Raw genomic sequence first — 21,394 nt, 5'->3', positions numbered from 1 at the left:
GACGGTAAGAAAAAAATTTCTCGTAACAAATCAATTTTTTTGGAAACCAAACATTTCAAATTTCCTGTTTATTAGAGTTGCTATTGGCACTCCAACTGTTACTTATTACATCCCAATTAAAAGTAAAGAAAATAAGTAATGATTGAGAATAAGTAAAAGTTGGGGTGCCAATAGAATTTCTCTCATTTCTTTTTCTAGATTTTTTTTCTTTTTTAAATTTTATATGAAGCAAATCATAATCATAACCATAAACAACTACTGAAATTGTTTGAACGAGTGTTATAATGTTGCGAGACTAGTTAGCGTGAGCGTGAGCGTGAGTACTCTCCAACAGCCAATACTTATCCAATAAAATTGCCAATTGAGCAATTAAAGTGAAGACCTAATGATTTGAGCCAAAACTTTTCTCAGTCGTGCTAGGGTGACACAAGATTTATTGTGATTCTCAAAAGTCTGACATGGACACGCATACATAACCATAGATGGTTTTTACTCATATCGCGAGAAAACACATCTATGATTATGTGCACATCCCACGTCAGACTTGTGAGAATCTTAGTAAATACTTTTTGTCATTTCAGCATTTTCCAACTTTTTAATGTTTGAGTGTGTGTTTTAATCTTAACTGGGATGTGAAAATTTTTAGAAAATGGGATGTAATAAGTACAAATTGGGGTACCAATAGCAGCTCTCTTTTTTAGTCCCTTTGAAATTGATTTTCCCACAAAGTTTCAGCTAACAAATAGGCACTTAGCTCTAAAATAAGAGCAGCTCAGCTTTGTGTTCGTGCACGAGCTATGGTATGCTTCCATAGCTAAGTTTTGTATGTGCCACATAGCCAAGTGGTGAAGGCTTGAGGAGAGTTGATCCCATGACCCAGGTTCAACTCCCCTTGAACCCACTTTCACCTCATTAACCATTAATCCCTTGTTTGCTAAGCAAAAACAATTTTACCCCACTTTATCACTCCACGGTTTTCAATCTCAATATTACATTTTGTCTGCCATGAACAATACTGAAATGGCTTTTTTACTATAGATGTCCAAACGAGAAAGAAAAAAAAAAAACCTGAAGCATAAGATCTCGAATCCAGAATATTAAAATCATGTTGATCATTGATGTCTATATGATCTTTTTATACAGTCAAAAAGGAAAGTTTATGAGAGATCACATGGCTGATTTTTGGTCGAGCGCTTCTATTGCCACACCAATTTTCAATAACACCACCCCAAGATGTGTGATAACTTGGGTGATTTACATTTGAATTGGAGTGGCATTAGCTAAATTGGTGTGCCAATAGAATCTCTCTTTAAGTTATAAGAGTTATCCTAGATGATTTTGGAACAAAGAAGCTGAGGAATGTCAACAATCACACGCAGAATTGACAAAATCACAATCCCAACATCAATTAACAGTTTATTCAGAGCTTTATTTTGCAGATAATCACTTAATTTACATATAAGCACTTGGATTATAAAGATTTAAACCAAAGGTTTTGGTTGATTTAGAAATTGTAAGATATACAACATTTTCATCTTTGATAAACACATGTTCTCTATCGTAAGGCTTCGTATCCATTTACTCGGAACTTCAAGCCACTATTTTACTGCCTGTTCCACACAAACTATCAAATTATTGCAAACAAAGAGAAAACAATGAAGGCAACAAAATCATTCAAAATATATGATGCAAAGCAACAGAAATCCAAATATTATTTTACCATATAAAATTAGGAAAACTTAAAATGCAGTCATTTTAAGAAAGAACACCATATTTGATAGCATTTCATGAAAACATACATTCTAGCAATTAAACAAACTACAAAGGGATTATAATTTCCACTTGATTGCTGATGCTTTATTTTAAAGTCCTTGGACTCTAAAGCAGACCAGCATAAAAGTACAGTTGTGTGTTGACCTCCTCTAGTCTCACCAACAAATATTAACTCATATTAGTTGATGTGATTGGAAAGGATCACAAAATCATTACTTTGGAGAACCGCTTTGCAATATAAGGGCTTCAGAATAAGTAGAAACAAGATAGAAAATGCAGAGTGCAACTTCAATAAATACACGAAAAATACCCAAAAAACGACCATTTTAATTACCATGGTTCTAACATCCACAAAGATGGAGAGATTGACGAGGATGTTATACTTAAAATTAAAGCTGGATGGTTAAAGTGGAGGTGTGCTTCTAGAGTGCTATCTGAGCAATGTATCTCCATAATAAAGTAAAATATAATATAAAATAAAATTTAGTAAGATGGCAGAACACCTGGTATGATATATAGAGAGAACCTTTCTTTATAGTTAAGCTGAAGTTGGAACACCTGGTATAAGTTATAGAGATGATATTTGGGCAATCAAGAAACAAAATGTTCATAGATTGGGTGTATGAAAGATGAGGATTCTGAGATGTATGAGTGGGGATACTAAAAAAATTATAAATTAATGCATTCATGAAAGGGTTTTGTTAACATGCACCCTAAGGGCACACGTTAAGGTACATTAAATACACCTCGGAAATAAGCTTTTAAGGGTAGTTTGGTAAAAAGAAAAAAATTGAGGGTATTTTTTGTAGGAAATTCAATTTTCAAGGTGTATTTAATGCACCTTATGTGTGCCCTTAGAGCACATGTTAAAAAAAACCCTTCATGAAAATATAATAGTAGTCTCAATAGATGGTTGATAAATCAAGGGAGAGTCAATTGAGATGGTTTGGTCATGCGGATTGGAAGTTGATCTGATCACAGCACCAAAAGAGCAAGAAGAAAACCAAAAAGAACATGGATTGAGGTAGTGCAAGTAGATATGAACACACTTAAACAAACAAAAGACATGGGTTTAGACATAATCAAGTTGAGGAACATGAATCACTCAGCAAAACCCAAATACCTAGGGATAAGGCTTTGATGATGACTTAATTGGGTTTCTTCTGGTCACTTAGAAAAATAATTATTTTTTCTCGATGACATCTAAGTAGGGCTGCAACCTGGGCGGGTTGGAGGGTCAACCCAAGTTGTAAACCCTCAACCCGACCATCAGGTTAGAGCTCATTAACTCAAGCTCAACCCAAGATTGAGCTTCTAAAATAGGGATGAGCTCGGGTTAGCCCAAGTTAGGTAATTTTGGGCAGGTTGAGCTCATTGAACAAGCTTAATTTCATTTTGATCAACACATAAATTTTATTTTATATCTTAAAAAAATAATATAATATAAAAAAACAAAATCACTAGTAAATAAATTTGCACATAACCTCCAAATCCATTAATTTTTATATTAAAATGTTTTTCCTTAGTTTTATAAATATATTTAAGAAGAGAAAACTAATATTTTAAAAAAAAACTTATTTATATGTAAATATATAGCATTGGGTTTGGGTTGAGTTGGGTTGCCCGGAGCCTCAACCTGAACTCAATTCGGGTTGAGATTTCCTAGCCTAGGCTAAACTCATTTTCCATTTAACCCAACCCAGGCTCACCCATCAATCGGGTTGAGTTCGGGTTAGCCCACCCAAGTTGCAGCCCTACATCTAAGAACCCAAGAATACAGTTGTTGATAAATAGATACATCATACCCATCTGCAAAGATTATTTATTGCTAATGTGAGAGCATCCAAAAGTTTGAGAATTGAATATAAAGTACTGCGTGTTATGGCCTGTCGTTAAAGAAAGATGGTTCATACATCTGATGAGATCAAATATTACGGTTACGGAAGCCATATACCTTGCATAATGAGATTTTTCTCCTTAGTCCTTGTATTTCATTGTTTCTTTCTCAAACCCAATTGTTGGGAATGGTTTTGCATACTCCTCTACCTCGTGGCGGAGCTTTGCAATCTCAGATTGAATGTGGTCTGTAGTCTGGATTGTGGACAAGAAGTCCTTCAACTTGGTTCCTGATTTATGGAAACCAAAATATGTACATGTGTTCCATAAGTTCACATGAAATGGTACAACATACGTATGTAAAGATATCTATGTATGCTTTAAAAATAGTAATGGATTACCTTTGGTTTCAGCTTTGATCTTCAAAGCCAACTTCACAGCACTGTCAAAGAATTCGGCTACTTTTGCAAAATCCTCCTCAACAAATCCCCTCGATGTGAGGGCTGGGGTACCTGAATCATCACCAAAGACAAAGAAAGCTCCTCAAACCGAACTAGTCAACTCTTAGCCCAGTGAGAATCAAATATGTACGAGCAGATCAGAAATCTAAGTATGAAGCCTCTACCCATCCGGATGCCACCAGGAACCATGGCAGACACATCCCCAGGAACAGTGTTCTTGTTGGCAGCAATGTGAACCATTTCCAACACCTTCTCAACTCTTGAGCCATCAATACCCTGTAGAATGAAAATCCCAAGAAACCGTGATGTTTTTATTTCAGTGATGGGATTCAAAAATTTCCCGGACAGGAATATCTGAAGCAGAGATATCTAAGAACAGTGATAGAAAGAAGAAACGGTTTCCACTCACCTTGTTTTTCAGATTCACCAAAACTAAATGGTTTTCAGTTCCACCTGAAACAAGCTCATAGCCCTTCTCTAACAAAGTCTGCAAAACCAGTATGCTTCAGAAGTTAACCTTTATATTAACGAGAGAAGATTTAGTTACAAATGTGTGACCAAGAGAAAAAAGTATCCATGCCATCAGTAGCATATTGTTCCATCATTAACGTGTCTGTAAGGTCTACCTGGGCGAATTTTGAGCAATTACTGAGGACTTTCTCTTGATAGGCTTTGTATTCTGGTGTTGTAGCCTGCATTCATGTGTCAGAAAGGAGTGAACGGTGAATTTCCAGAACGGCATACTCATAATGATTTCCATTTCTTACATAATAACATTTTAAGCTGATATGCTACCAACCTACATAACAAAAACACTCTATCTGAGATACCAACCATGTTGGACATCAATGACGGATAGCTCATACATGTATTAGTGTATGCAAGTAAAACGAGGTAGCCTATCAATGATCTCAGAGGTCAGTTTCAAAAATGGACTTTGTACACACGGCAAAACTATATGCATAGTATTAACGCTACAAAAGTCAATCCATTTGGTTCAGAGGAAAACCGTTGTCGGATTTTACTCATTGATGGAGGCAGACATGATGTTGGGGTCAACAATTGTCTTTTGCACAGATACAGGAAAAGAATGAAAAAGAAAAAAAGAAAAAAGAAAAAAATGCAATGACACATTAAATTATCTCTTCATTAACATAGATCTCCAAAAGAAGCTGAACATTACAGGGCCAATATGCAAACCTGTTTCAATGCAACTGCTAAGCCAGCAATTGTGTGATTGTGTGGACCACCTTGAAGCCCAGGAAAGACGGCCTGATTGATTTTGTCTTCATAGTCATATAAAACCTTCAGGACAGAATGAAAGTATTAATTTTTCTCGTAGCAACAAAATTACTTTTTAAGTATTTCTTGTGGCACACGTCAACCATTGCAGTCTCAAATTCATAACCGAAACAAAAGATGCCCAGAAACAGTGATTGTAGTGGAAAAGGTCTGTCTAAAGTGGTTAAGAGAAAGTGGCACTTTAATGGTTTAGCTCACCTCTTGTCCTTGTTTGTTAACCTCTTTCACTCCTTTTCTGAAGAAGATCATGGCTCCGCGTGGCCCACGAAGTGACTTGTGGGTTGTGGTGGTTACTACATCTGCATACTCAAAAGGAGATGGGATGACGCCAGCTGCAACCAACCCACTAATGTGTGCCATATCTGCCAACAGGACAGCTTTCTGCTTGTTGCAGACCTAGCAAATACATGAATTTTTTTACTATTAGTTTGATGGAAAGATATGCTGTTACAAGCAAATGCACAGGACCATGGATAAAACTCTCCAGTTCTAAACATCTAGGACATGAGGATATTGTTGCTTGATTTAACTTTTACTAATTTCAAGCATTAATTTATAGTATTTATATCATGCCAAATGTAATGAAACCTTTTGTTATGAAGCACCTTACAATAAGATGATCATTTACATGTTTTGTAGGTAAAACAAATAAGTTAACAGTTATTTGAAAAGACAACGAATACTACAATATGAAGTGAGTGTTGAAGTATGGCTCAAAAACAATTAAGCATGATCCAAGTATGTGTGTTTTTTGGTCGGAGCAAGGCAATTTAGGTTGGGCTTGTAACTTATGCAAGTGGCCCACTTATGTGGTGCTTTTAAAATGGGTTTTATTTTCTTTTGTTGCCAGTCTAACTCCAAGTCTAAGTCTTTTCTAGAGAAAAGAGAGGAGGGGTTGAGAGGTTTGGAAAGATTGAGATCTAGAAGAAGGTGAAGTTAAGTGATAGAGGTGACTCCTTGTATCAATTTTCCCTATTTTATTCATAGTGAAATCGAGCTCCAACGCTCATAACTTTTTTTTATTTATAAGTACAATATATTGAATCAAAAAAAAAAGATACAAGGAGGCCGAGAAAGCCTCGAAAAGAGCAACGAAAAGAAAACTACAACATCAATGATTACAAAAAGAGTTCCATCTAAACACAAAATCGTCAAAAGTAATTCCCAAGAATTCTATGTTCTGCTTGGACCAAAGGTATAAAAGACCTAGGATCTCCAAGAAACTTGCATGCGTACTAGTAGTCTTATTGTTGAACATAACCTTCGGGTGAACCACGTAAGATCTCGTGTTGTGGGTATTGTGTTCTTACTCTTTTCTTTGTGTGGTTGTTTATCTTCTTTGCATTTGCTACTATTAGTTGGGTCATCCTTCATTACCATTATCAAACAAGGTCTTAGAAGGTGTGGCATACAAGGTGTTTGGTGAAATACCCAATAGGCGTTTGATACTAAGTGAGCTTCACAAAGGTCTTCACATACACAACAGTGAGAATATGGTAATATAGAGGTGAATTGTAGAATCAGGGAAGTGTTGTGCGGCATGTTGAAGCATCCATGTATCACAAATTACCAGAATTACTACTACAACTGTTGAACAATGTCAAAACAATGTGAATTTTTATTTTACTTTCTTCATTCAGTAAAAAACAATATTAGATAGATAAACAAACAAGCAAAAAAGTTGAGCAGAACTATACCTTTAAAAAAAAACTTTAATGGATGATGCGGTTGAATGCTTAGTCTAATGGAGTTTACCTTGCGTATACGTGCATAATCATACAGGCGTGCATAAGCACTCGCACCAGCAACTATTAGTTTTGGCCTGAATAGTGTGGCACTTTTCTCCAACTGCAATTTAACATTTCCAAACACAAATTAACATTTTACTAAGATTACTTTTTTTTAGACAATTAAAAGATACTGAAAAGAAAAGGGAAAAATGGAAAGAAACCTGGTGGTCAATCTGACATGCAAAAAGGGAACACTAAGATTATTTATAGTCAATGTTGTTAAATAGCATATGTGACCAGCACATGTTGTTCGCATATGTGATTTCACACATGGCATATGTTGCACACAAAAAAAAGGAGGGGGGGGGGGGAAATGTAGAAAAAAATGCTAAAAAACTCTTTGAATTTGAATCTTGAATTCTTGATCAATCTTGATTCTTGAAGGTTGAACTTGAGTTGAATCTTAATTCTTGATTTGAATAGTTAAATCTTGATTTTTTAGTAGCTTTCTTTGTCTTCAAGTCTTGAAAGTTGAGAGTGAGAGTGACTTGAGACATGAAGTTTGTAATAATGTAGAGTAAAGAATATTTATATGAGAAATGAATGTATTATGTAGTAGAAAATCTGAAAATGCAATGAGATTTAAGAATTGGAGGCGTTGTGAGAGTAAGAAAGAGATTAGAAAGTAGAAGAGATGTTGTAAAATGAGTATGGGGGTAGAAGTGGGGTATTTATAAGAGAAAAGTACGTTTAAAGTAAAATAATAATAATTATGTGTCCAACAATCATATTTCTGACTGTTTGATAGTATGCAATCGCATATTGACAGATAGCACATTTTAGGGGTATGCGATTGTAACATATGTGATTTTCACTTTGAAAATAGCACATGTGAATATGCGACCACATTTGACAACACTGTTTGTAATCAGTTTGAATAATTGCTTTAATAGAACCGGAGGTATCATATTTGAACAGAAGAAAACAGAATTTTTCTTTCAATAAAATTGTTGAAAGAAAAATCATTTCAAATCACGGTAAAGAAACTTGAATTTTTCCTCTTCATATCAGTGGTATGTGCCAATGTGCAAAGTGTATGTACATAAGTAGTTTGTTAGGACCAGTGTAGTCAAGGCGAGTGCCTCAGGCGTACCTCAAGGCTGGCCGGACTGAAGGCGCTTAATACATGTGAGGTGAGGCAGTATAAGTGAGGCGCACCAAGGCGCGCGCCTTGACTATGCCTCGGTCAAGGCACAAGGAGCACCAGACGTGCACCTCATTAAAAATGAATTAATTTATTTAGTTAAGACACTAATTTCAGATTTGATTTTATACTTTTTACATAAAAAATAAAATTTATTTGGAAAGTTCAATTTTTTACAATTAAAAATATTGAATTTTACATTTGGTGATTTTTACTCATCCCAAACCCGTTAGGACTTAGTTGACTTAGGCCCGATAAGGGTATCAGACTAGTCTAAGGTTGAGCCTGCCTTTTTAGGGTCTGATTATTGCTTAACCAAGCCTGACTAGAACCCGCCCACTGATAGTCATAGTTGTTGTTCTGTCGTAGCAACAACACATGTTGTTGGCCTACTTTTACTTCTATTTCTACTTTTTCTTCCCTTCTTTTTATTCTCCTTATTCCTCTCTACTTTTTCATTTACTATTAATCGTTCTTCTTCTAGAAGTGTTGAATACTTTAACTTCTTCGTAAAAGCTCACATTTATACATGTTATAATTGTAAAATATCTAGAACCCACCTTTCACTATTTTTTTTTTTAATTTTATTGTGCCTTATTTTACTCAGGCATGCACCTTGCCTTATGCCTCAGGCACTAGGAGGCCTTTGCGCCTTTCGCCCATAACAACACTGGGAGGACATACTTCTATAATTGTACCTCAAAGGGATGACGCATGTACCATAAATTGTAGAAGAGCGCAATTACTAAAAAGGAAAAAAAAGTGGGAGACAAGTGTTGATTTTGGTTATATCATTGTGTGGTACTCCCATGAGCTACGCTATTATCTAGGATGTACAAAGAGTAGTAAGATCTGACATGGAAGACGTTTCCTAAGGGGGGCATGATTGGTGTACAAGATTAGACAAAAAGTTGGGGTTGGCCCAAGTTAGATTTGGGGAGGACATTTGGAATGGTGACTTAGGTATCTAAAAGAATAGAAATTATTTTTGTTCATTGAGTGGTTGCAAAAGCTAAAGGAAGTTTGTCCCTCTTAATAGCCAAGTGTGGGATAAAAAACTGTCATTTCACCACTAAGTGTCGTGTGTTACCTAGGGGTGGTGAACATCAAACCTCTCTTTTTCTAACAAATCAACCAAACCGATCTCTTTTTTCCTAAATTTTCAGGATAAATCTCACCTAGACTGGGATTCCTAGTTCATGCGAACTTCTCAAACAAAAACATAGAATAAAAATCAACAAAGGCAAGGTAAATGTCCTAGACCCAAAAAGAGAAGGGATTTGGCATAGACCTAAAGAATATTTAATTGGAACGATTCCACAAAGGAAACATGCAAATACTGTCCCTTGAAATCAGGGGCAAGAATTTCCCTTGGAAAAGTTATAAATAAGGAGCCAATCTCTCCGTTGAAGAGAGGACAAGTCAAGAGAAATTGAAGGTACTTATGTGTATACTTCTTGCTATGCGCGTGACGGAACTTGGGGTTTAGAGTGCAATTGGTAAGTAGCATACTAGTATGAGATATAGAGAAGACGACCTTGGCAATGGTAGCTTGCACATAGACCAGGGCATTTGGCGTCATCTGAGGGACACTATTCGATTTAAGAAGTTTGAGATGGTGTGAATTGTAAGGTCTATGACAAACATTATAGCAAGATGTGCGAAGCATATGGAAAGATTACTGCAAACCACTTCCGCAAATTCAAATATTCCAACAATGGATGGACCAGATGAGATAGATGGCTAAACAACAAAACGGAACTTGAGCCATCTCAAAGAGATGACGCAGGAGAACCTCAATCTCCGCCAACAGGTTGAGAAGGTCCAAAAGAGACTCACTTAGGTACCTAAGGCGTTGGAGATCAGTTAGGAGGAAACTTCAGGCATAAGTGGCAAGGAGCAGATGACTCTCATTATGGAGGATGTTAGAGCCATAACCCAGAAGGAGAATGAGAGCCTAACAACTTTGGTGAAAGGAAAGTCAATTGACCCCTACTACCATGCACCATGTAAAATACTCGCCCATCGCCTCAGAAATCTTGATGTAGAAACCACCTCGAAAGCTTATGCCCCCTAGATTCATCATCTGCACTAGAGCGAAGAATCCCATAGAGCATATGTTCCAATACACAGATGTTAACACTATTGGAGAATAATGACTCGCTATTATGTCATTTGTTCCCTTCCAGCCTTGAAGGAGAAGTCTTAAGCTGGTTTTAAAAATTTTCACCCGGGACACTATGAATCTGTGACGACCTGAACACAATCTTTATGGTTCAAAATATATGTAATCGGCGAAGTGTGGATATTGATTCGTTGTCAACCCATACGTGAAGATGGAAAGATGGTGTGAAATTTCACTTTTTGGTACAAGGAGGCAAACCATAACAATTGAAAACTGCGATGATAAGACAGCCATATTAGCCTTTAGGAATGTCCTTCCCCTTGAATCTCTTTTGTAATAGTCCCTAGTGAAGAGTAGTAGCCCCAATCAACTTGAAGACATAGTTATAAAAGGATAAAAATGCCCTAAACTAGAAGACGGCGTCCAAAGCCAAGAAAAGGGGAAGGAAAATCATCCAGGAAAAAAGTTCAACTGAGAAGCAAGCACGTGGACTGAGCAAGACAAAGGACAGCTATGCGACCAAGACAAGCCCTATCTCTAGTGGTGGCACCAATATCACCTTCGCATGCTAAAGGGGAACTCTCAATATCACAGGGTTTATGTCCACAGAACTAATAATAGTTGGCACTCAAGAATCGCACACAGGACCTGATGTAGCATGGCCATCAAAAAAGGTATGCCACAATGAAGAAAACAAACAGTGCCAAAGATAAGTTGAACATTGCCCCAGTTCTCAAGAAGCCACCTCAACCCTAGAGGGGGCCTTAGCTAGCTCGAAACCAGGCAGCTGCTGTTCATTTGATTCACTGCATCCCATCAACTGATAGGGCCAGTGAGGCTAGTCAAATGTCAAATGGAGGAAGAAGAGACACCTCCAGGAGGTAATCCTAGCTGAACAAAGGCAAGGAGAAATGAATGTCACATGTGTTAGCTTATAATTTCTTTTCAAAATAGTATCACATTCTAGAAACTGCAAAAACTATAAATTACAAAATAATTTTAACGGGTTCTCTAGCTCTCATAATCAAATTATGATGTGGTTTTTTTTTCTGACATTATCTCAAGAATGTTATACAGTTTGGCTTACACTTCCTTCTCCTTAAATGATTCTTTTACTTCTCGATATCCATGATCATAGAAAAACTTGACCTTACTTCTTTTTTATCAATAAAACTTGATCTTACTTACTATCATTTAACAATATTATAGTTAACTGGAAGAACCACCAAAAGAATAGAATGAAACAGTACCTGGTCATAATCAATGTAACCGGTGCTCTCATCCAATCTATATGGCATTGTCTCAAAAAATATAGAAACAGCAGATATTTTCTTGGTGTCAGTCTGCACAACAACAAAGAAATGATGAATCCTACAACATTTTAGTCCAGGAGTAGGAAGAGTCAATATTGTGGAAATCAATCCTTGAAACCAGTTCCCACATCCAAATTGAAAGCAGCAGGAAAACAAAAGACAAGATAATCAACCTTCTATGATTTACAATCATTTCATGGCTACCATTCAGTCCTCGCCATCAATTTTTGATTTCCTTGGTGTCACAACTTTAAAAAGATGCACTAGAAGCATTACCAATGGGGTAGCTTGATAACTTTTTCAAGACAGGGCGTTTTGAGTATAAATATGGAAAGTAAAATATAATGGGAAAAATAAGGACTTTCAAACTAGTTGATACTTACCATTACTGATGGGATATTACCAAAGTACACAAAATACTTAATTTTATAAAACCATGAAATCCCAGAGGACTGAATTTTCCAAGCTACAAATGGCGGTACAAGAACAGTTATGCCATATGTAGCATAAGATGAATCGGTCTTGGTCAGTTATCGATAAGCAGAAGGCAGCAGTCAATTTAGCAGCAATAATTTTGACCAAGGAAAATTGTAAGCACCTGATATCCATGTGAAAGATGCCCACCATGAGGAAGATCAAGCGCCATGATTCTCTCATGAGGTTTCAACAGTGCAGTGTAAACTTGAAAATTAGAAGGAGATCCAGACAGCGACTGCACATTCACTGCAAGAAATCAGATTAATTACACTCCTATCAAATGGGGTGGATTAAAATTGATACAAAAAAAAAAAGAAAAAGAAAACTAGAAAACCAACTCTTTCTATATGGCTAAAAAATAAATAACTCCAAAATTAGAAATGAGACCCCATTTATTTTTTAAAAAAATGCCAAAGATTTACTCAATATCATGCAACTGTACACATTATACCTTTTAACTTCTTTGTTTTCACCCTTTGAATCTCCAGAAATATTATATTTCAAAAATTCTTAAGCATTCAGATTTAATTACCAAGTATATACATTGATATGCCAAGTATAATTAACTAACAAGCTAATGGGTTGGACCATATTTCAGCAAAACTTCAAAAGGGGAGGAAAATCCTGACTGTCTTAATTGAACTTGTGGACATATTTTCAGCAAAAGCCCCTCACCTCCAAAAGAACAAGAACAAAGAATGAAGAAGAAAATCAACCCACAAAAGAACATATATCAATATATCATATTTCTTTACCTCCCCATTTTGCAGGATCCAACCGAAAAGCTTCCAAAGCACGCTTCTGACATAAGGATTCTGCCATGTCAATGTACCTGGAAGAATGAAAGTCCCATGGTTTTGTATCGGAATTTTAGCCACGAAATTCAAAAACAAAGAGAAGGGAAGGATGACCTTTATGAGTGAGTAAAAAAACATTAGGGAGTCACTCTGCATTAAATCAACCATAAGACGTATTAAAATGAACGTAAAAAAAAGGGTGGGTTCGTACTCGTTTCCTCCATAGTATCTAGCACCCGGATATCCTTCGCTATATTTATTAGTCATGACAGATCCAACAGCTTGCATCACCGATAAAGAAGTGAAATTCTCCGAAGGTATGAGTTCAAGTCCCTTTAAAATCACAAAACGAGCTCCCAATAGTAAAAACAAATTGCGCCTTTTAAACTAAACTTCAACTTAAGATCCATAAAAAACAGAATAGAATCAAATTGAAAATCTCAAACTAAAGATATTCAAAATGTAAATCCATAGATAAGTAATTGAAGTTTACAAGAGCAATCACAATTCACAACGATTTTCAGAATCTGATCACTCAAATAGATCAAAATCTACACGAAATCTGAATTATGAGAGATTACCTTCCATTGCCTTGATTTCTCGAGTTCAATAATATTGGCAATCTCCGGATCGACGACCTCAAGTGGAGCATTTAATTGATTTGTCCACTGAAATCCAGTTTTTTCACGTAAGATTCCAAATAAAAAAGATCATAAAATCTAATAAGAAAAACCTATGAATCACAAACATCGACAAATTTCAGAAATCAGATACGGAAAAACAAAAAACAATTGGCTTACATTGGCACGATTTTTCTCCTTATCGTAAACAACTTCGTTCGGCAAAGAAGACTGAAAATAGAAACAAAAAAAAAAAAAAAAACGAAATCTTTAGAAGAAGAAATCTCATTGAAGAGGCATTTGGAGATCTGGTTTTTCGTTACAGTAAGAAAGGTGGATCTGAGAGTGTGTGAGAAACGCAAACCATGTGATAGAGAGAACCTCCATTAAAGAGAGTTCCAGTAGGTTTCTTCATGGAAGAAGAGAGCCTGCGAAGCGCCATTGCCATCGTCATCTCTCCCTCGCCCACCTCTCTCTCTCTCTCTCTCTCTCTCTGTTTCTGTGGGTTGGTGGTTAAAAGGGAAAAAATGCGCTGAAATTTCTCTTTTTCTCCCACTCCCACTCGTCATGCTTTGATAAATAAATAAGAGTCGTGATAACTGACTACCCCACGTAGCATACTCAATTGACTACCTGACATTACAATTTTAAAAACCGTAGATCTTTATTCCTCGGATTAAATGGTTTCCTCGAGATACACATTTTTATTCGGAAGTGCATTACGTATCCCGATGAACATAGATCTACGGTTTTCAAACTTGTCACGTCAGAATAGTCGATTGAGTTTGCCAGATAGTCCGATTAAATAAGAGAACTTCCATTACCCCCACCAACCTTTCCAAATTTCTTTATTTATTTATATGATTTCGACAATGATATTACAGTTAGGGTCTCAATGGGGGCAATTCCGGTTCGGACTTTCGGTTCGTAAGGTTTTTGTAACTGGAATCATCATATTTTTTTCAGTTCCGATTCTTCTCAGTTTGGATTTTGATTTTAAAATTAATGGAATCGAAACCACCAAAAATCACAAGTATTTATTGATTACGGGTCTCAATAAATGAATAATACAAAAAATAAAAATTCGCCTAATGATTGTATTCTATTTTCTTTGTATGCAAGTACTTTATTTAAACATAAAATAGAAAAATATCATTTACAAATTATTACAAAAAAGTATTCCTTTCACGAACACAATATATCATCTATAAAAGCATCAATAACGTAATTACAAATTAATCTAACAAATATATCAGTTATCTTTTTTTTTTTCAAAATTTAAAATTCATCTTCTTTAATAATACTCTATATAATAAAATGAGTCATTGTAATTTGAGTCTCTTTTCCATACGTTCTTTGTATGCTCACGTTATAGAACTATAGATCCTTTGCTTTGAGATACTCAAGAAAATGATTTATGATTCTATAAAATTAGGTTAAGGAGTAGCACAATTCTAATATAAACACAATGATAAGATTCACTTGTGGGGGATAAACATCTCATCCAATTTTAGTGATTTATTCCTTTCCTCTTAATCCTTGAACTTTATTGTTGTTACGTTCCTCCTCCTTCATACCCTTCCTTTTTTTCATATTACCCCTCTAATGTTACTTTCTTCTTTTATCGCCTTCAATCCCAAAGGTCTTTTAATAATACCCTTAAAAATTTATTATGTTTTCTCTTTGCCCCTCTTAACCCCCATAGAGGATGCCTGTGCCCTACGCATGGGCAAACTCTAGTAAACTTATAGGAAAGGAGGAGATTTTAAATTAGAACACATGATTTATATGAAACATGTGAAAATATTTATTCAACATCTATTAAATTTAAAAGGAGGAAAACCTTCGATCATTTATAATAGAAAAAATGATAAAATAAATCGGTTATGGGTACCCATTGGTTATGATTCCTATTCAGTTTGGTTCATTTTAGGCCCAACTTTAATCGGATATCGAAAATAAGGGTTTTCTATTCCTATTTTGTTTCAGCTACACTTAAATGGGTACCCATTGACACCCATAATTACAACACCATAAGATTATGAATAAACATCATAAATAATTTTACGATACAATATGATTTTACAATAAAATCATTTATAATATTTATTCATAATTTAACGATGTGGTAATAGTACAACCCTTTTTTTTTTAGAGTCGTGATGAATGCACACAGTTTGGTACATGGTTGGGTACACGGCTAAGGTCGCAAGGGCATAGAACCATAGATAATTTTCATCGGGATTCACAGGAAAAAGATGTGCGGTTATGTGCTCTTACCACGTTAGCCGTGTACCCAACTGTGTACCAAGGCCAAGTGCATTCATCAATATTCTTTTTTTTACTATGACATCCCAATTTATTTAATTTTTCCTAAAAGCAAATTAAACTTCTTTCTTCTCCAAATACTCTAGTTTAGAGAGTGAGAGATTAAACACATTTTTTGCTTATGCATCCCTCTTCTTCAAAGAAAAATCAATTGCATTTCTTTTTTTTCAAATATCTCTGAGAGTATGTTCGAGTGCATGGAAAATTAGGGGGAAATTGGAATTCCGTGGAAAATGATAAATTTTTAGTGTTTGATGCATCAAAAACTCTAAATTTATGTGAAAAATGATTTGCCAGTACCTTTGATTTTCCTTCATTAACGGCAAATCATTTTCTTACCCCTCTGCCTTGGAAAACAATTTACTAGCATATGACAAATCAAATAAAAACAATATTTATTTTATAAATAAATTTAAACAAAATAAAAAAAACATACAAAAAAAATGAAAATCAAACAAAATCATTATTTTATTTATAAAATAAATATTTAAATTCTTAAAAATTAATTATTTTTATCAAAAGAATTAAAATTATCTAAATCAATCTATTTTCTTTATATAAATTTCTGATTGAATAATTATTTTTAAATTATATCAATATTTGTTTTATAAATAAAGTTAGAGAATTGCTATTGACACTCCAAATTTTATTGATTACACACCAAATAAAAAAAGAAAATAATAATTAAAAGTTGGAATGCCAAAAGAAAGTATCTCATTATTTGCTAGATTTGATCTATCTTTTTGGTTTAGTATTTTATATGAGCCTAGTCATAATTGCAAACAACTACTAAAATTATTTGAACGAGTGTTATAGATTACAATTTGAGCCAAACCTTTGTAATGTTTGAAGAATACATTTTAATCTTTAATTGGGGTGGAATAATTAAAATGTAAGGTGCCAATAGTAACTCTCTACAAATATTTGGGGTGCCAATAGTAGTTCTCTAATAATAATTAAGAAATTGGTTGTAATAGTTCAAATCGTTTAAAAAAATGATTTAATCATTATTTTTTGCATAATTATAACAAAAGTCAAATTGAAATAATATTTTTTTGATTTTTTATTATGCAATTCAAGCAACAAAAATAATTTTCCATGTTGTACCAAAGCAGTAGAAAATGATTTGCCTTGAAAATCATTTGCTTTCTTTGCAATCAACCATACCCTAAATATTTTTGTCAAGAGATAGAGGATATCTTTTTTAGGATTGTATAAAGAATCCTTTTTAATAAATTTTAGTAGATCTCTGTCGTACTTTTGAGTTATATTTAGTTAAATTAATAGGGTAATTATAAAAAAAAATTCAAATTTAAATATTAATTATAAAAAAATAATATTTTTTGTAAATTTATCAAGAGAAACCTATTTGACAGTTTAAGTATCGAAATATATATTTTTTTTATTCAAAATTTCGGCACTTGAAGTGTCGAATTTTTTTTTTTTTTTAATTGTTTCATTTTAGATTAAACCCTAACAGACCCAATTTGTAGATTTTTTCAATCTTCTTTCTTTTCTTAGTTATGGGGTTCTTCTTTCCCCAACAAATTTATCTAGTTTTGAGTTATACCAATTGATCTGAGGTGTTTGGGTATTTTTTCAGATCAACCACCTAAAAATATCAATTTGATGATCTTATAAATCAAGCCCAAGAAACTACTTCTTTATATTAGAAGCAGAAAAACCTAATTCCCCCTTTGCAGAGAATCGATTCTTTGAACAAAAAATCTAGGTAAGATTTTGCAAATATACAAATTTAAATAAATCCAAATCCATTAGCACAATTTTTTATTGTTTCTATTTCAGACTTTGAAGAATGAGCATACAGCACATTCTGATGAAGTAAAGTGCATCACTTCGGAGCCATTCCCTGGATCTAATGTTTGGACTGCTCTTCAATTTTTTAGTATGATCCTTCACAAACCCTCACTATTATTTTCCTTCTTATATCTTATATTGGTTAAATTACCTGATTTATTTATGCTGTAATGGGATTATTTAGGTTCTAAATGTGAAACTCTCAAAAAGAAATATCTTGAAGAAAGTCTTCAACGAAAATGCCTCTACAATGAAGTAATTGAGCTTAAAGGCAACATAAGGATCTTCTGTCGAAAATGTGAATAAAAATACAAAATAGATAAAATTGACACTTTAAGTGCCAAAAATTTAAATATAAAAAAAAAAAAATCAATACTTTAAATGCCAAAAATTTAGAATAAAAAAATATTTTGGCACTTAAATCATCAAAATAAGTTCTTTTTGATAAATTTTTAAGAACTATTTTTTTTTATTTAAATAACTGATATTAATTTTTTTTTATATATAATTGCCCCTCAATTAATTAATGTGATAAAAGTAGGGTGATGTGCCAATAGAAATTCTCTAGAATAATTATTAAACGTGCGACTGGGTGTGGTTTTGTTATTAGCCCACTAGTGCACCCTAAATTGAGGTGTAATCCAATATGGATGCACTCATGAAGTTCCCACACGTGTCATTTAGAGCCTCCCTTGGGTTCATGCAATCCCAATACCCATCATAGTTAGGTGGCTTGTACGAGGTGGACTTTGGACCCATGAAATAAGTAATGGGCCCATATGAGTTGTTCAACAACCAATACCTTTGATGTCGACCGTACATCAAAGCCCAAACTTGACTATAGGTGTATTGAATATGATTCTGCCTACCTAGACGATCTGAAGTTCTGAACCAGATTCAGGTTCAGATCCATTCTTATGAGTAAAGGTTGGCTGTCAACATATGGGAGGTGCTAAGCTGTAACATCAACAGATAGTGGCCACGTGTTAATTGTCTAACACCCTCATTTAATTCTCACTTCATCTCATAAGCATTTTTTTTTTCTTCATGGGTATCCCGGTAGAGTGAGATTAAGCCCAAGATGGTCCCAAGGAATTTATGCTTAATGGGCTTTTTAACACTTAACTTACGTTTCGTGAAGAGATTATCAAGACTCAGTTTGCCACTAGGCAAACCCTTCGGGTAGGAATGTACAAATTATCCATTACCTAAAAATTGAATAAAAAAATCGAAACAAAATCCAGACCAAAACTTGAATGAACCGAACTGAAATGTTTTGGTCTAGGTTCGATTTCCACCCTTGGAAACCAGACGGAATCAATTAAAACCCAAGAATTAAAAAAAAAAATTCTGAAATATTTTCCCCTCATCCCACCTTCTATCTTGATAGTTATACATATTGAAAATATTTTCTATTTATTATTTTTCTCTCTTTTCTCTTTTATTATTTTTATGTAACGGCATTTATGTCTATTCACCATTTTATTAATATATTTCTGCCAAACTTTCATTATGATGTGTAAGGGCCTTCCCTTGTTACTACTTGTAATGGTCATAACATATAATGTTACATTTGTTGATGATTATTCTCGTTGTACTTGAATTTATTTGGTATGTTCTCGTTTTGAGATTTTTCCTATTTTGTATTAATTTTCTTAAAATGATTTAGACTCAATACAACATTATTGTTAAATCTCTTAGGTCTGATAATCGGGAAGGGGAAAATATATTTCTGATGGGATTCCATCTCATCTTCATGAGCATAGTATACTTTACCAGTTGACTTGTCCTTACACTCCTGAACAAAACGAGATGGCAGAATACAAGAATCGTCACCTCATGAACATTGTCCGTTGTCTTTTTTTGGGAATGCATATTCCCAAACTATACTGGAATATGATAGTCTTCACTATAGTTTTTCTTCTTAATCGCGTTCCGAGTCGCACTTTAGGTGGACAAGTTCCTATTCATGTTTTTCGACCTGATAACATCATCTTCCCCATTACACCTCGAGTCGTTGGGTGCCCTTTTTTTGTTCATGACAAGATCCCTTATCGCATGAAATTAGATAATAAAATCATTCGGTATGTTTTTCTTGGGTTACTCGACTATGTCAAAGGAGTATCACTGTTATAATCCCCTTTTTCATCATGTAATTCATTATTTGGATGTCATCATTTTTGAAGATGTTCCCTATTTTTCTTATATATCTTCTTTACATGACTCTTTTTCTTTATAGGATATCTCTCTTATAGTGCTACTATCTTCAATTTTTTCTTTATTTCCATCTTCGCCGACGTTTAAAATTTACTCTAGTCACCCTCCCCCCTCCCCCCTTCCCCTTCTCTAGTCTTGTCAACCTTCTCCTTAGACTCAGATATAACCTTTTACATTCTTACTTCGATTCCTTCTATTTTTGACTCCCACTTGCCTATTGTACTTTGCTATCGTTATGATATTTCGCTATCGCAAAGCAAATACACATTGGATCTTCTTCAAGACAATAAAATGCTTAGTTGTCGTCCTGCATCCTCTCCTGTGGATCAAAATCACGGTCTTCATGCCGAATCTAGTGATCTTTTGTCTAGTCCTTCTTCGTATCAGAGACTCGTAGTCCGTCTGATCTATCTGACTAACACTATACTGGATTTGACATTTACGGTTAGTGTAGTCAGTCAGCTAATGTATGCTCTGGTACCTCTCATCTTGATGTCGTTTATCGTATTCTTCGCTATTTGAAGTCTCGTTTTGGTCTTAGGCTTTCATTTCGTCTACTGCTCAGTCACATTTGTCATATTTTATTGATGCTGATTATGCTGGTTCTCTTACTGATAGGAGATATATCTCTGATTTTTGTATTTTTCATGGTGGTAAGATCTAATGAAAAAGTAAGAAACAAAATGTAGTTTCTCATTCTTCCACCGAAGTTGAGTGTCAGGCTAGGACCTTTGACACTTACAAGCTTATTTGGCTTAGATCTTTACTAACGGAGATGGGATTTCATATCTCTGGTTCTTCCACTTTATTTTGTGATAACAAATCTATCATCATGTTTGTCCCTAACTCAGTTCTTCATGAAATGACCAAGTATATAAAAGAAAGTTTGATCTGATACTCTTCAAACAATCTTTGTATCTTCTTTAAATCAACTTGTCGATATGCTTACGAAGTCTATTGTCTTTCTATCACTAATTCTCGTCTTGTCAAGTTAGACTTAGTTGATTTATTTGCCCTAACTTGAGGGAGAGTATTGGAAATATTTCCTATTTATTATTTTTCTTTCTTTTCTCTTTTATTATTTCTATTTAATGGCATTTATGTTGATTCACTCTTTTGTTAATATATATATATATATATCTACCAAACTCTCATTATGAGACTTTACAATTACTTTTCCTATAATTCTTCTATATAATTGACACTAAAATATTTATTTTATAATAATAAATAATTACCCATCAAAAGAAAGTTTCTCCGTATATTGGATTTGTGCAGTAAATAACAAAGTATCTATTTTACATAATAAATAGTTATCAAAAAAAAAATAATAATAAAAACATTCTATCTTTTAATTTTACACTCCATACAATTGGGAACAAAATAATTATTT

At 34.3% G+C, this 21,394-nt stretch overlaps 1 protein-coding gene across 1 annotated transcript; it reads right to left on the bottom strand.

Moving 5' to 3' along the window:
* Nucleotides 1–1,381: 1,381 nt before the first annotated feature.
* LOC147406889 (serine hydroxymethyltransferase, mitochondrial-like) lies at nt 1,382–14,182 on the bottom strand. Its single transcript, XM_086435227.1, has 16 exons — nt 14,003–14,182; nt 13,819–13,869; nt 13,600–13,686; nt 13,230–13,351; nt 12,977–13,053; nt 12,343–12,467; nt 11,682–11,774; nt 7,128–7,220; nt 5,571–5,768; nt 5,271–5,375; nt 4,697–4,762; nt 4,480–4,557; nt 4,235–4,346; nt 4,011–4,121; nt 3,728–3,899; nt 1,382–1,610 (listed from the first exon to the last, which is right to left on the bottom strand). Exons 1-15 carry the CDS (start codon nt 14,090–14,092, stop codon nt 3,751–3,753), a joined length of 1,557 nt encoding a protein of 518 aa, XP_086291353.1. The 5' UTR covers nt 14,093–14,182; the 3' UTR covers nt 1,382–1,610; nt 3,728–3,750.
* Nucleotides 14,183–21,394: the final 7,212 nt, after the last annotated feature.

This window comes from Akebia trifoliata, chromosome 3, assembly GCF_017979445.1.
Source record: "Akebia trifoliata isolate Shusen 1 chromosome 3, ASM1797944v1, whole genome shotgun sequence".
In the NCBI taxonomy this organism is placed as follows: domain Eukaryota; kingdom Viridiplantae; phylum Streptophyta; class Magnoliopsida; order Ranunculales; family Lardizabalaceae; genus Akebia; species Akebia trifoliata.
This window is presented reverse-complemented; position numbering and strand designations above follow the sequence as displayed.